The sequence below is a fragment of the Ailuropoda melanoleuca genome, chromosome 18, assembly GCF_002007445.2.
Source record: "Ailuropoda melanoleuca isolate Jingjing chromosome 18, ASM200744v2, whole genome shotgun sequence".
Lineage (NCBI taxonomy): Eukaryota > Metazoa > Chordata > Mammalia > Carnivora > Ursidae > Ailuropoda > Ailuropoda melanoleuca.
Window position 1 is genome coordinate 30,263,987 of NC_048235.1, and position 16,163 is coordinate 30,280,149.

At 45.7% G+C, this 16,163-nt stretch overlaps 1 protein-coding gene across 3 annotated transcripts in view; it reads right to left on the minus strand.

Annotated features, from left to right (window-relative positions):
- Positions 1-16,163, minus strand: part of IKBKB (inhibitor of nuclear factor kappa B kinase subunit beta) — a 65,674-nt gene that overhangs the window by 13,038 nt on the left and 36,473 nt on the right. For all 3 annotated transcript variants that reach the window (XM_034647802.1, XM_019798707.2, XM_034647801.1), the window contains 7 exons: positions 9,397-9,485; positions 8,276-8,365; positions 6,513-6,637; positions 3,018-3,125; positions 1,708-1,837; positions 1,149-1,343; positions 380-494 (listed from right to left, as the gene is read on the minus strand). In XM_034647802.1, coding sequence (XP_034503693.1) covers positions 380-494; positions 1,149-1,343; positions 1,708-1,837; positions 3,018-3,125; positions 6,513-6,637; positions 8,276-8,365; positions 9,397-9,485 — 852 coding nt within the window. The remainder of the gene's footprint in view (positions 1-379; positions 495-1,148; positions 1,344-1,707; positions 1,838-3,017; positions 3,126-6,512; positions 6,638-8,275; positions 8,366-9,396; positions 9,486-16,163) is intronic.

The window sequence follows — 16,163 nt, forward strand, 5'->3', positions numbered from 1 at the left end:
GCTTATTTTTCGCGGTTTATTCTTTTTGTACCTTTTGATTTTTTTTGTATCATGTACATGTTACTAATTATTAAAATATAAATAAAACTTCAAAAATAAATAAAATGGCCATCTGATTTGATCAAGTTCAGAGACTTGCAGGCAGTATTCTCTGTCCTGTATTTAAATTTCTACCTATGACACTGAAATTGAAAACTTCCTTTCCTCTTTTTGGCTAGGCTACTCATGAGCCCCAAGTAAAGAAGGCTGCCCTGAGGACTAGGTAAGCTCATCTCCTTGGTGTGGACCCCTCCCTTGGTCCATGTCTCTCCCTCCTCCTACCCTGTCCCAAGCATTATAAGTGATTACTTAAAAAAAAACAAAACAATGATGTTCTTACGGATACAGCTGACACTTTCAGGTTGGGGCCGGGGAGAGATCTGAGTCTCATAGGCAATTTTACTGTTGTTAAAGAGAAAGACGAGATCCATGTCCAGCGTGCGGCCCTCATTCAGCTACAAAGGGACAAGAACAAGATGAGATCTTGTGATCCTACCCCTGCTTTTTCCAAGTAATAACACAGGGACTTCAGAGCGTTTCCCGCTGTTCACCAATGGCATCATCTTCAGCCAGCAAGTACTGAGCGCCCATGCAGACTTTCTCAATGACTCCAGCCTAGACTTCCCTTTCCTGTTCCTTTTACACTTATTATCCAAATGTATGCCTTATTTACAACTTATTACTTTCTATCTATTCTCTATTGGCTTTACTGTGCAATGCAGATGTTCACCATCTCCCTTTCTATCCAGTTCTTGCTTCTCCTAAGTTGACTTTATCAGTTTCCGGGGCAGGGACCGTGGCATGCATAGCTGTGGCTGTCCGCAAGGTTCCATACATGAGAGGTACACTGGAAATAGCTTTGGCTGACTCAGAGGAATGAAGCACTGCTTGACAACAAAGGCAATGGAAAGGCATCCTGAGTGGTCTGGAAGTAACGAGTCAAGTGTGGAGGGATTTGTGTCTCCCATTAGGCCATGCAGGGGACCCTGCATTCCAACTGAAAACACAGGCAGGTATCTGCACCGTGTGACAAAGTAAAGCTGAAATCCGAACACCTGGGAGGCAAAGTCTGAGGAAAACGGGACCTTCAGTAAGGAGCAGGGGCTCACCTTGCCATCTGAAATACACTGAGTGGCAGGCTTGTCAGGGATCAGCGCCAGCCCAGCTTCCTGCAGCAGCTCCTGGTCCTTCTCAGGGATTCCTGTGTCTTGCTGGATTCTGGCCTGCAAGCTCTGCAGACTCTCGTCCTCTGTCACTGGATAGGTGTGAATGATGCCTGTGACCATGTTCAAGATATGAACCAGCTGCAACACAACCCAGGTGTTATTGGAAAAAACCCTGCATCTTTACAGAGAGACCCACCTATTTGCCTGGATTGTTTGCTGCTAACAAACACTGCCCAGCCACACAAACAGAGGGGCCAGGCTAGAGGGGGGAAGGGAGCCCCAGTGCCAAGGTTCATAATTCTGGTCTTCGATACACCTGTTTGTCCACAGCTACCACCTCACAAGTGACGTCAGCTGGCCCAGGGGCACGCACTCGCGTGGGGCCTCCCTTTCCACTGCTCAGGTGGCCCATGACCCGCTTATTAAGGCGCCCCTTCCTCCCGAGCCCTGCCACAGCCCATCGGGGAGTGCTGCCTCGAGGCTGACCTGGCTCTGCACTCACCTTCAGGTTTAAGATGTCATCCAGGGCCTTGAAGCAGCCGTTGGGCCCGTACACAGGATCGGTGCCCCTTTGCCGTGGGTGCCACATCAGCATCAGCTGCAGCCACTTCTCCAGCCGCTGTGCCAGGATGCTGCGGAGAACAAGAGCACGTGTGGGAGGGGACAGCTCCAGTGCCGTTCTCAGGCAGCCTCCCGTGCGACCTCACATACGTTCACCACAACACATCCGTGGCAGCCGATATGTGATTACTGAAAATGAATTAATCTGAGGGCAAGCAAACATTTCCAGCCAAACCCATGATTCGGGTGCTTATCCCTTCTCCTAATCTGCTATGACACCCCCGAAAGCCAAGATTTCTCAACAGATGGGTCAACAGACTGATCTCCACCTGGCTGGATGAGAATGATCTGTGAAGCTCTTTAAATGTCGCAGGCATGTCCTACATCCAGGTGAGCCCCACACACAAGCTAGACGCCATCCTGCCAGATTTGTTAATCCAAACCCTCCCAAAAAAACACTTGTGGTCCCACAACAAAGTTCACACTCCTTCCCGGGCACAGGTCTGCCTTGTGCAGGTGTTCTCAGCCTCCACAGAGGCCAACTCCCTACTCACTGCGCCCTCGAACATGCCTTTGCTCCCCTCACTCCTTCCCCCTCAAACTTCCTTCCTCTTCATCTATCCATGCCCTGCACATCTTTCCAGATCCTTCCAGAAAGTTCCAGCTCATCCAGAGTCATTCCACAAAGCTCTAGTCCACATGATACCTCCCTCCCCATTCTCTAAATACTCATGGTAATTATTATCCACGCTACTCAGTTGTGTGTGACTGCCTTGCTGCTTTCTTTCGTACTACTACCCAATGCTGACATTACTATTTAAGTGTTCACATTCGGGCTCTAAGACTAGATTGTAATGCTGTTCAAACTACAAAGATTTATTTGTTGACTATTACACATTATGAGGCTACACAAGAATGCAGAGAGAAGTAAAATATAATTCCCTACCTTGAAAAGGCTTACAGTTGACTAGGAGATAAACCCTAAGCAAAACTAAATGTAATCCAAGGTAGAGGCTACTAGCGGTGGTAAGAGGTACAGCTAAATTGTTATGTGAATTTAGGAAAGAGATGATTTCTAGATGGGGTGAGGGGTAGGAATCCATTCCAAGTTTAAGATGGAGATGGTTATGTCAAGTCCTTCGTCACGGGATGCTATCCTGATAACCTCTTTAAAAGCTATCTGATGTCACCACAGACGTTTATTTGTAAAAGCAGAAGAGAACTATGTAGAGAAGTGCCACTGGGCCTTACCTGTTCAGATTATTGGGGTAGGGTAAGGAGCTTGAAAACTTCACCGCTCCATTCAAGTCCTCACTGACGACAATGTCCATCTCACTCTTCTGCCGGACTTTGGAATGCCTGCGAACGGGTCATCTCCTTAATTACAGCCTCAAGTCACTTAGCGGGCAAGATGCGCTCCACCTCTGCAACAGATCACTTTACAACTGTACGGGATACCCCAGGGCGCGATTTTATCTCTGGGTAACACTCAGTGCCTCGGCATCCTGCTAGGATGGCTTCTTTCACAGCCGGAGACCCGTCTGCACCGCCCGCAGGAGTGGAGGCACCAACCGCCCCGTGCCCGGACTTGCGCAGCCGGCACCACCGACACGCTTAGCGTGCCTTCGTCATTTCCTGTACTTCTCACTTCATCTCAGACAGAGGATAAAATGAGAACTTCCAAACCAGGATCACCGCACGTGTATCACGTTGATGGCACAACACACGCGCACACAACGCACTTCCCTCTGAGTGTAGACGGCTGAGTGCCTCTACTGCTGAAGGGACTTCTGCATTTCCCAGGTCAGAGAACTCACTGGTGCGTCGGAAACAGCATTTGAGGGGAGCACATTTTAAACCCACTGGTTTCAAAGCTTTTCAGTGATGAGGAAAAGAACTTCAGTGTGAATAATGCTTCACAGATAACCAAGTACCTCAACACTGAACACAGACTTCTTTGCCACGATGGCCCCACGTGGTAGCCCCGTGTTTAGTCTCCCGTTCAGTGGTGAGGAAATGAAGAGCCACTGGCTCGCCCAAGGTCACACAACTACAGAGTGGCAGAATCGGGGGCTCAAACCCCAAGTCTGCTGTTCTTTTTCTACTCTGTCTGAAAGTCCAAGTCTTTCCTTTCCAAAAACACTGGGAAATTCAAAACAAAAATATTTTAGTCCTGAACGTTTCTCATCGGCAGGGATGAGCCGGTCTGTGCGGGGCACACAGGAGACCTAGAGGCGCCGGCGTGAGGCCGCAGCAGCCGTTTGCAGGTCCGGCTGGTACTGACTGTAAGGCAGGGGCACCAAGAGCGTCAAGACGTGTAAGTGAGGCAGGCAATCCTCTAGTGGAAAACTTAGTTGGTCAATGGGAAATTATAAACATAAAAGGACATAGTAAATAAAATGCTTTTGCTTAGGTCCTGAAATGTATTTCAAAGTAGCATTACAATAGAATCATGAAGCTCGCATTGCATCTATCCTGAAATTCCTATCCACCTGCCATCTGAGAGGAGAGAGTGAAGTTTTTAAAAAGTTGTCTGAGGCATTACAAGGCAGATGAGACAGACACTTCTCACAAACTAGTCCACTGAACAGCTCCTGACTGGGGGTCCAAGAAGTCTACCTGAAAGTGTCATCTGGTCTCCCAGCATCGGTGAGGGGAGTTCTGAGAAGCTGATTCTGTAGACAACAGACTTACTATACAGATGCTGAGACATCAGGGATTTATTTTCAAATAGCACTTGTTTTTCCAGTTCGAAAGGATTTTAACTCATCTTGTTAAAAATAATGGAAAAGCTCAACATTTGAACTGCAGAAATGCAGTAATTCTTGGGTTAGTTAAAAACACTACTGATGTACAGATATTTAAAAGTTATTTTTATGATCGTTACAGTATCAGGTGTGACTATAAATTAATGAGCTAATTCCTCAATCTTCCAGAACCTATGTAGGTCAAGGATTGATTGTTTTAAAATAAATCACCACAGGAGGGCATACTTTGCCCTTTCACCAGACTCCTGAAGAGCAGGGACCTGGTGGCAATCATCTTCATATTTCCAGAGTTTGGCTTATACATGTTGACTAAACTGGACCGCCACCACAAAAAACACTCTTCTAGAATGGATTTCCAAGGCTACATCTTATAAATAAATAATTCATGACACAAATACCTGTCCTTTGAAAAAGTTAGTATTTTCATTTAGAAAAATGATAATAGCCAGGGCTGGCAATGGTGTGGTGAAAGAGGCAGTTTTGTGTTTTGTATGTTTCTGGTGGAAGCATTATTTATATAACCTTTCTGTTGAGCATTTTAATACACAACAAAAACCTTAAAAATATGCATAATCTTTGATCAGTTAATTCCACTTCTAGGAATTATCCTAGGGAAATAATTATGGATATACAAGGATTTCCCTACAAGGACATTATTCTTGGTGTTCTTTTAATAAGTAAAAATTATAAACCACCCATGCTTCCAATAACGGGGGAGAAGTTTAAAAAAAATTCCAGTACAGCCACTCAGCTGAATATCAGACATTACAAATAATGGAAAAACATAAAGCATTTTCAATAGCAAGACTGGAAAGCAGGTTATATGAGGGTGTTCGTAGTAATTTATTTGTGGGTTTTTTTTTTTTTTTAAGTATAACACATATACTGAAGAGACACACAAATACGTTTGTAGTGGTTATTTCTGGATTGTGTGAAGGAAATTCTCATGGTGTAGAAATGCTTTGAGAGCACATGCAGGGCAGTTCATATTATGCTATCATTGATGTAAGAAAGGGGTGAAACACGTAAATGAACCAACAAATACAAGCCAATTTGCTTGTACCTGTATGAAAAATCCTTGGAGACACGCCCAAAACTAGTGGTATCAGGTGCCTGTGGGGAAGGAAGCCAGGTGGCTGGGAGGCCGGTCAGAGAGGACTTTTCAGTGCTTTTATTACTTTTGGAAGCTTGAACCATGTAAACTTATTACTGCTCCAAAAAGACAAAAACTGGAAATAAAAACAAAATTTGGAATAACAGTAGCGTCATTTAAAATTAGCGTGTGACCTCTCAAGGAACACTCTGAATGAAACCTAATTTAGGGGAATGTGAGTTTTTGAACTATGCATTTTGGTAATGGTTAACATTCACATATACAAAGAACATTTATTTTTGTAATAAAAAAAGGTAAAGATAATTTTTTAAAAACTTAATTGTGTCCTTCAGTTTTCTTATCAATAAATCTTTGTTTTGGTGACTTATTTGTGTACGTATTGGTTCACATTTTAAGCAGCCCCTTCCTTATGCTTTTGAAACGAGAATTTCTATTGAGGTATAGTAAAGTGTGTCAATAATACATTTCCACGTAAATACTTCTCATCTGTCACATGCACATGTCCTTTATAGTTCACTAATACACAGCATCTTCAGTGTAAGTGCACCAATGTACACAGCGGTCTGCAAAGGCACGGCCATGCTGCAACTGCACACACGGCAAACATTTGCACAGTGTTACACTTAAAGATGTTAACACTGCACAACTGCTCTACTTTCCCAGGACTTCAGAGCCTGGACTGGCCACATGCTGGACTCTAACGGGACATCCTCTATGGGAGACAGATGACAGATGTCTCAGGCTCAGGCTGGGAGCACCCAGGGAGATAGGAAGAGGTGAAGGACATGACAAAGACGGAGGGACACCCTCCTCCCTTCAGGGGACGCTCCTGGCCCCACCCGCAGGCCCCAGTCCCTCACTCACCACTGCACGGGCTGCCAGTTAGGGAGAAAAGGTCGGAAGCCCGTGACGCACTCGAAAGCCAAGGTGCCGAAGCTCCAGTAGTCCACGGTCACCGTGTACTTCTGCTGCTCCAGGAGTTCTGGGGCCTGTAGGAGAACGTGTGCGGGGAAGCACCTGAACTGCTCCTTCTGCCAAAGAGCCTCCAGAGGAGGGGGCAGATGGCCCTTCTCATCGTGTCTCCCTCAGCCCCCGACTGGCGTGTCCACTCAAGGGGGGAGGTGACCACACGTGGTACCTAGAATTTTTCTGAACCTCATGCACTCCTGACGCTGATACAAGGGCCCCCCCAGGGGTGTTTTTAGGTACGTCAGAGCACACCATATACCCTTTCCTTGGATGCCGTGTCCAGGTGGGAAGATAGGTTACATACCACAGAGGAAAATGACACCACGCTAGACACACCAAATGCATAATACACACATTTAATGCTGACCACGTCTCCGAAACCGATGTGACTCAGGACGTGTGGTCTTACACGGGATGGGGTATTTATAATCAGGCAGGAAAAAAGCCGGATGCATGACTGCTCCCCAAGCAGAGACAGCTGGAGTGACCAAGCAAAGCTTTGAAGCACAGGTGGGAATGGAATGTGGCTCAGAAGGCGGCTCCTCACATGAGCGTCTGCAAGGAGATATCCTAGAAAGGACCATCACAAGCAAAGGCAGGGAGACAGGACTGTGCACGGTCTGGTTAGAAGTGTGACACAGAAGAGCCAAAGAGGGAAAACCACAAGGAAAAATTGGGGGATCAATCTCTGTCTCTGGTTATGGACAGAAGTTTAAGTTCTTTAAGGTGAAGGATTTGACTGAGCATCCTGGTCAGAGCAGGGGGTCCCCCTGCTTAACTGCTGCTGAGCCCATGAGGATCTCAGAGGATGCTCAGCAGGACCTATGTAATTACGTGGGCCCGAATCACAGCCCCCCATGGGTCACCACTCTGAAATCTCTATTCCACAAAGCAGGTCATAAAGCAATGGAGCCCATTACCTTGCTGGTGGGATAAGCAGGAAGTAGAAATGCACTCAGAGAGACTGCGAAGGATTTTTTTTCTTTTTTATTTAAGAACTAGGTAAAATATTTAAGCTCATTTAGCACTTTCCCTTTGTAGCACTTGTCACAATTTTAATTTCTTAGTTATCTGTGTAAGTGTGGGGTTAATGCCTGCTTTCTCACTAAACTCCAAGCCCCTAAAGACCAGGGAAATGCTTGTCTTCTTTCCCATGGCATCGCCAGCTCCCAGCACAATGCCTGGCAAGCAGACATACACTATCCTCAGTATTTCCTGAATGAGTGAGTGACTCAAAGAGAACCCCAATATTCAGACCAAATAATGTAAAGAAGGGGTGGGGGCTCAGAGCTCAGCTCCTTCTTGGTGGCCCGAGACACGTCGTGGCAACTGTGGCCTCTACAGACCAGCGTGAATCTAGTTCAAACTCTTTATTTTCAGCTAAAATACTGAAGCCCAAGATGTTACAAGATGGTGTGCGAGGGCCACTAGCAAAGCCCTTCTGACGTCAGAGAAGATGACCATATCCTTCCATCAGGCCTCCACTGGCAAAACGTGCTGACTTGTACGTCTCTGTCATACAACGATTCCTACACATCTGGGAAACCTCTAAAGAGCTGGTAAGGTTTAGATGCTAGAAGGCAAGGACAGAGAGAAGCCACAAACGTACAGCCATCAGAGAGCAGCTGATAAGCAAACACGTAAACCCCATGTCTTACCAGGTATTGCAGGGTCCCCACAAAGGAAGTACAAAGACTGCCCTGATCCAGTTCCTTGGCATATCCTAGGTCAATAATTTTGTGTATTAACTGAAAAAAAAGGAAAAATCGGAGGATTATGAGAATACACTGTCCTCCTATAAGAACAGATGGCTGACCAGAGCAGAAGATATTCAGAATACCCAGGTGGTATTAGATCCTGAGTTCCTAAGAACCACCTAATACACAGGAGACTGCCTTCAACATGGCAGACAGAGGGCAAGAGAAAACACACACAGTAAAAATCCTGAGAAAAGGCACATGTTCCCCTTTGTAACTACTCACCAGAGGAAGGTCAAAATGAACGGACTCCCCACCAGCCCTCAAGATTGCTAAATCTGGACTTGATGATGTGAAAGACCTGCTCAGTGACTACCCGCAGTTCTCAAATCTTAGAACCACTGGCAAGAATGAGTGTGAACTGGAACCAAGGGGAGCGCTAGGACAGTCATGGGTCAGGCCCAGAATGCTGACGGAAGCTCCACCAGAAAAGAGTGAGTGGCCCACATGTTGGATTTCTATATTCCACTCGGCTGAGCCCTTGCTTGTGACCCCCAGCTAAACGAACAAGGCCGTGAAAGTGCACAGCGCCAAGGCCCATGAGGAGGTAACCATCACACCCAAGCAGGAGGGCCCCTGCAGAGGGTCCCGAAGAGCTCTGCGGAGACGGCAGGTGGGGCCAGGCCCTATGAGCAGGTGCGGCCCCAGTGCCTCCTCTGCGGCGCATCCAGAACCAGCTGAGAGCTGGTTTCCAGGTTAGCATCAAAAGCTGTGCTCTCGAACACACAGAAAACAAAAAGTCTATTTCTCAGAGGTGCTGGTCCCAAAGGCTGGGGCGGAGGTGGGAGGAGAAACATTTTCCTTATCAGATTCCTGCAACTTGGGCAACTAACAATGTGATCCATTCAAACTTGCCTCCATCTTGCTGAATTCTGTTTCAAATCAAAAAGTGTTCCCAGAGAATCAAAGCAAATACAAAGTCAAGGAAACGCAAATACAAACAAAGATACAAAGGGTGTTCTTTCTCTACTAGAGCAGCTCCCCTGAGGCAGTCCCCAGGACTTTCCAGGAAGGTCACTCACTCTTTGCTCTCCTTGCTGCAGGACGATGTTTTCTGGCTTTAGATCCCGATGGATGATTCTGTTTTCATGAAGGTATCTAAGTGCAGAGGCTGAGAGGGTGGAAAGGGGAGTCAATTTTTATTAAACCTACAAAATGTGTTTCCCTTCAAAATCCCCTATCCTGTGAAAGACGAATATTGTGTGGCCCTGACACGCACTCTGACTTTCAGCGCAGACTCATATGGAAGGACAGGGCCTGGGGCAGAAGCCCCTGGCGGGAAGTGAGGGGGGCCTGGTTACTTGAGCAGAATTTGGAGCATCACAAGAATCTGGCTTTTTCACACAAAGAACTCTTAGCCTTCCATCTGCGAAGCCACCAATTAGTCTAGACCAGTGGTTCCCAAATTGCACTGCCCGGACCAGCAGCAACTAAGCTTGCAAGAAACGCAAAATTCTGGGATCCCACCCCAGACCTACTAAATCAGAAATGTTGGGGGTGACCCCACGATCTGTGTTTTAACAAGATCTCCAGGTGACGCTGATAAAGTTTGAGAAGGGGAACGTCTCTGGTGTAGCGGCTCACAAGTCTAAATCCCACAGGGCGGGTAAAGGAGAAGGGCCCGTGAGCACAGAGCACTCTAGTCATCTGATCTAAAGTCCACCGATGTCCGAGCCAGCTTCCAGGAAGAAGTGGAGAGCCCTGGCAGAAGAGACTAGGAGTACCTGCCATGCATCTGACAGTTCAACACGTGTTTAATATTTGCTCAGTTCTCTGCTAGGCTCTGGGAGGAACATAAAATAAGACATGATGCCCAAGAGCTCCGAATCCAGCTGGGGAGGAAGGAAGGAGCCTGCATGACCCTGGCTGTGCAGAGGAGATGTGAGCACGAGGGCCACAGCAGAGAGCACCAGCACTCCTGGGGCAGCCAGGCTCCAAGCCTGGTGTGATCTGTACCCATAAAAGAGGCTTAATAACTTTAACAGAAGTCCTAGCTCATTGTACTACAAAAGAAAAAAATGGGGTAAATACTGGAAGGTGGCAAAATTATCCTTATTTGGAGATGATATGACTCTATGCTTAGAAACTCAACAGACTAGGGGCGCCTGGGTAGCTCAGTTGGTAAAGCATCTGCCTTTGGCTCAGGTCATGATTCCAGGGTCCCAGGATAGAGCCCCACATCGGGCTCCCAGCTCAGCAGGGAGTCTACTTCTCCTTCTCCCTCTGCTCCTTCCCCTGCTTGTGTGTTTGCGCTCTTTCTCTGTCTCAAATGAGTAAATAAAATCTTTTTAAAAAATATTTTAAAAACTAAAAAAAATAAAGCAAAATGAAATGTCTGTTTCCACCTCTTCAACCAGCAAGAATTTTAGATGAGAAATAAAAGGCACTTCCCTACATAGCTTGAAGGGAGTAAAAACTGCTGTGTGTTTTTGGGAAGGAAATATGGCAATATCTATTAAGTCTTAAAATGTACATATTGTTCGACCCATTATTTCCACCTCTAATAATCTAGCTTATAAAGTCAAAAGCTCCGTAACATACAGATTAGGGTGCTTATTGCATAGTTTGGAGTAAAATACATAGAAATGAACTGGAGGGGCGCCTGGGTGGCACAGCGATTAAGCGTCTGCCTTCGGCTCAGGGCGTGATCCCAACGTTATGGGATCGAGCCCCACATCAGGCTCTTCTGCTATGAGCCTGCTTCTTCCTCTCCCACTCCCCCTGCTTGTGTTCCCTCTATCGCTGTCTGTATCTCTGTCGAATAAATAAATAAAATCTTAAAAAAAGAAAAAAAAAAAGAAATGAACTGGAAATCATCAATTAGGAATGGCTGGACAAACGATGACAAAGCCACCTTATAGCAGGCACTGGTCTCAAAATCATTTAAGTTTATAGAGAATATAACTCAGATATAGATAAATTCGAGTCAGAAGGATGTCAAAGATGGGGTTTTTTTTGTTGTTTTAAAAAGGTAATAAGCAATGGGGCGCCTGGGTAGCTCAGTCAGTTAAGCGTCCAACTCTTGGTTTCGGCTCAGGTCATGATCTCAGGGTCATGAGATCGAGCCCTGTGTTGGGCTCTGTGCTGAGAGTGGAGCCTGCTTGGGATTCTCCCTCTTCTTCTCCCTTTGCCCCTCCCTGCCTGCACTCTCTCTCTTAAAAAAAATAAAATTAAAAAAGGTAATGAGGCTTCCCTGTGCTGCCACACCCCCACCACACACACACACACACACACACACTCTTCTCTCTCTCTCTCTCTGTCACTATCTCTCTCTCTCTCTCCCTCTCTCACTCACTCATTCACTGACTCATCACACCAGACAGAACACAGGCAAACCAGGGACTTGGGCATTTCCTGTCTTCTCTGCAGAGCAGGAGAAGGCCTTCCACAGAAACCAAGTTGTCAAATATGCTGCATAAAGACTTTCTGCTGAAGGTTTCCTAAAAACACATCTGAAAGTCAAACCCAGATAAACAAGTGACTTCCATCTTACTAGGGGAGTTCCATCTCAGAATATTAAGTTAATCACAAAACGCCTAATTACATCTGCCCTTTTAACCCAGCCTTTAACCATATAGTTCCAGTAATTCATACTTGTTCCTTATTTTTCTTTTCTTTCATAACTGAATAGAGGACTGGCTTAGGGCCAATGAGTGTCCAAATGAAGTGAAAGACACCCTGCAAAACATTCCACTCTACCTTGTTTCCAATTGTATTAACTTTTGACGACTGATGCTTCTGGGGGCGCTTGGGTGGCTCAGTCAGTTAAACATCTGACTTCAGCTCAGGGTCCGGTGATGGAGCCCCTGCATCGGGCTCCCTGCTCAGCGGGGAGTCTGCTTCTCTCTCCCCTCCCCACTTGTTCTCTCTCTAGAATAAATAAATAAAATCTTAAAAAAAAAAAAAACCTGATGCTTCTGACCAGCACGTTCATTTATTTTACTTTTTTTTTTTCCTTAGGGAAAGAGAGAGTGGGTGGGGGGGAGGGGCAGAGGAAGAGGGAGAGGGAGAATCTTAAGCAGACTGCGCTGGGCCTGGAGCCGGACGCTGGGCTCGATCTCACAACCCTGAGATCTTGACTTAAGCCAAAATCAAGAGCTGGACGCTTAACTGACTGAGCCACCCAGGCACCCGTGTTTTCCTAATCTTTATTAAAGAATCAAGGCAAAGTACAGCAAAACATTCAGATAACTGCACAAACACAACCTTGCATGTGGGGATGGTGCCGCTGGACCAGGTCTTGTGGCTGACTGCGAGCCCTGTGTGCAGTAACTAACATGTGTGCACACTGACTGACACAACAGGCCCATTTTGGTATCTAACAAGAGTGTCAGGGCAAAATCTCTAAAAGGGTGGGCCGGCCTGCTCCAAAGCAGAATATATGAAAGTTAAGACTCAGTGTGTTTTGAGCAAGTACCTGCACCCAGGCTAACATAACGCCTCTGAAGTCAGATATGCACATCTCATTGCATATACCACGGGCCACAAGCTGGGGAGACATCCCAAGAAGCCCCCCAATGATGGAGAAGAGCATTCACATCAGCCTGAAAGCACTATTCTCTACACTGGGCTGATCAGGAATTGTCATCTGATCTTTAGTGAGGAGGGAGGCAAGCTGGTAACTAATCCACTGGCTACTATTAATAGCTGTCTATTTACGTTTAAGCAACTGTGCGTAACAAACGTTAATCCTCATCTCAGGACATTTGTTCTCAAATACTTTTGTCAAATTAATATTAAGTCTGGCAATAAAGAACTCTTCAGGTATTTTGATACATAGTTTGTTGGACTGAATAAGATAGTCGAAATTTCGATAGGTACCAACTCTGAAATAGCTCCCCTTACAGAATCAGTCTGTAAAAGGCACAGCCTGACTGTGTTACATTTTACAAAACAGAACCTGAGGAACAGTGTCACAAAATGAGTCAAACTTGTCTTGAGATGAGAGAACCTAATTTAATTGAATGGAAAATGAGAATTTGAGATTATGAAAAATACTTCTGCACCTGCAAGTTTATTAAAAATCTAAACCCTTGTGAGGCCTGGGTGGCTCAGTCAGTTGGGCGTCTGCTTTCAGCTGAGGTCGTGATCCCAGGGTCCTGGGACTGAGCCCCACGATGGGCTCTCTGCTCAGCAGGGAGTCAGCTTCTCCCTCTCCCTCTGCTGCTCCCCCTGCCTGTGCTCGCTCTCTCTCATCAGATAAATAAATAAAATCTTTAAAAAAAACTAAACCTCTAGTGATACTGATAATACATGTATATAAAAATTGAAAACCACACTACAGGGGCGCCTGGGTGGCACAGCGGTTAAGCATCTGCCTTCGGCTCAGGGCGTGATCCGGATCGAGCCCCACATCAGGCTCCTCTGCTATGAGCCTGCTTCTTCCTCTCCCACTCCCCCTGCTTATGTTCCCTCTCTCGCTGGCTGTCTCTATCTCTGTCAAATAAATAAATAAATAAAATCTTTAAAAAAAAAAAAAGAAAAGAAAAGAAAACCACACTACAGAGCATAAAGCCTAAAAGTTAATTTCTCACATTCTAATTCTAGAAAAGAGTTGTAAGAAACACCAACTCTATGTGAACTTTTAAGCTACACAGTGACATTTCCTAGGATAGACTGCAGAGAGGATCCAGCTTAAGGACTTGCCAGAGGAGAAAAACAGCCTCCTCTGTTATCCCTGTCAGGAACGGCATCTAGGTAGCTACCCCAGCCTTCCCTTAGATCGTGAGGAGACACAAATATCTAACTGAAGAATGCAACGCTCTGGAGTACTGACGAACAAGAATTTCAAATCACAGCTCCTACATATTTTTTTCAGATTACAAACCACAAATCAGGGACCAGCCAGGACCAGCTAGATTTCCATGCAGAAAAGCAGTTTTGTAAGAGTTGTATCCAGATGAATTCCTACTTACCACACCCCAGATTTAAAGGGATTACTAAACTCCCTTAAGAACATTCTTGTTTGGGGCACCTGGGTGGCTCAGTCAGTTAAGTGTCTGCCTTCGGCTCAGGTCATGATCCCAGGGTCCTGGGATCAAGCCCTGCATTGGGCTCCCGGCTCAGGAGGGAGTTTGCTTATCCCTCTGCCCCTCCCCCTGCTCATGCTTACTCTCTCTCAAAAATAAAAATAAAATAAAATCTTAAAAAAAAAAAAAAAAGACACCCTAACTGCATTTTCAGCCTGTCCTAGTAATGTAATCGTAACTAGTCAGTCTGGAACTACCTGGTCAGCACTAGTGAGGTGATCTGCATGACAGACCTCTGCTATCCCCCAGAAGAAGGCGACTTTGCCTGAAACAAGCCACTCTGCTAGTGACTTCCATGTCCCTTCCCCTTCTGTCTATAGAAGTCTTTCATTTTGTACGGCTCTTTGGAGCTCCGTTCTATTTGCTAGATGGGATGCTGCCCAATTCATTAATAGTTAAACAAAGCCAACAAAATTTTTAGAATTTACTCAGTCAGCTTCTGTTTTTCAACATATTTGGTGACAACTGTGGGATCCGAAGGAAACTTCTGATAACTTCAGGAACAAGAAACACAGGCATGGTACCCTTGAACCCTTAAAGTTCTCCTTCTTGCTGTCCAAGGGCCATTGGTAAGATCCTCTTGGTTCTGAGCTCTACTCTTGGCACTAATTGGCAATAAGATGGCTCCCCACCTAACTGGCTTTCCACAGTTCCCCATTTGATTGGAAACCCCAGCCCTTGGTTCAGCCCCCAGATTCTACCTTGGCAACTGCTGGCTGTTCAGTTCACAGTTCCCCATCTGTTTAGAATCCCAGCCCGCAGTCCCCATTCTTTGGAGTCTGCTGCTTTAGTCCTTTCCCCAGTCCCCAGTTCCATGTTAGGAATTACTGGTGGTTACCGACCAGGGTCAGATCGGGTCCAATGTGATTCGTGTAGATGAAGGCTACTGTTAATCACAGAAACCAAAATCCACGAAACTAGTGGGCATAATTGAGCATTTAAAAGCTGTAAGAATGAATACTATCAAACTCTTGAGACTCCTGTGTCTTAAGTTGGTCACCTAACTTAAGAATAAATTGGTTACAGGTTGAGTTAGAGTCACACTACGGCACCTGCAACCTCAATAAAATTACCACGCGAGGAGGTATCCCATAAAACATCTTATAATCACCAAACCAGCAGCACATTCCCCTTAGGTTTTAGGTTGGCTCCAAGGGACTCAAAGGCTTAGCTTAAAAAAAAAATCCTTAAATTCCGAAGAGTTGAGTGTACTACCTTCTAGCAACCTCCTCATTTAATGACTAAGAACTACGGTTTGGGAAGCTATAAATATCTACAAAAACGGCGAGATCTTACTAAAGACAACCTAGAATTACAATGGCCAATATGGGGAACATTCCAATTAAACAAGATCCTTTATTTAAGAAGTACACTTAAAAGCAAGGGTTCCCAAATCAAACAAATAGAACGGATACCTATTTTAATAGATGTAGAGAAGCTTCCAAAAGGTTTCAAGATTCCAAAACAGCTTCATTTAAAGTTTCATTGCAAAAAGGCTAATGAAAAATCACACACAGAAGGTTATCTAAAACAACACCTAGGGGTACCTGGGTGCCTCAGGGGTACCTGAGTGTCTGACTCTTGATTTTGGCTTGACTCATGATCACAGGGTCGTGGGGTTGAGCTCCGTGCCAGGCTCCGCACTGAATGTGGAGCCTGCTTTGGGATTCTCTCTCCCTCTGTCCCTCCCCCTGCTCGTGCACATGCTCCCCTCTCCCTCTCTTTTTCTCTCTCTCAAAAAATAAAAAATAAATAAAACA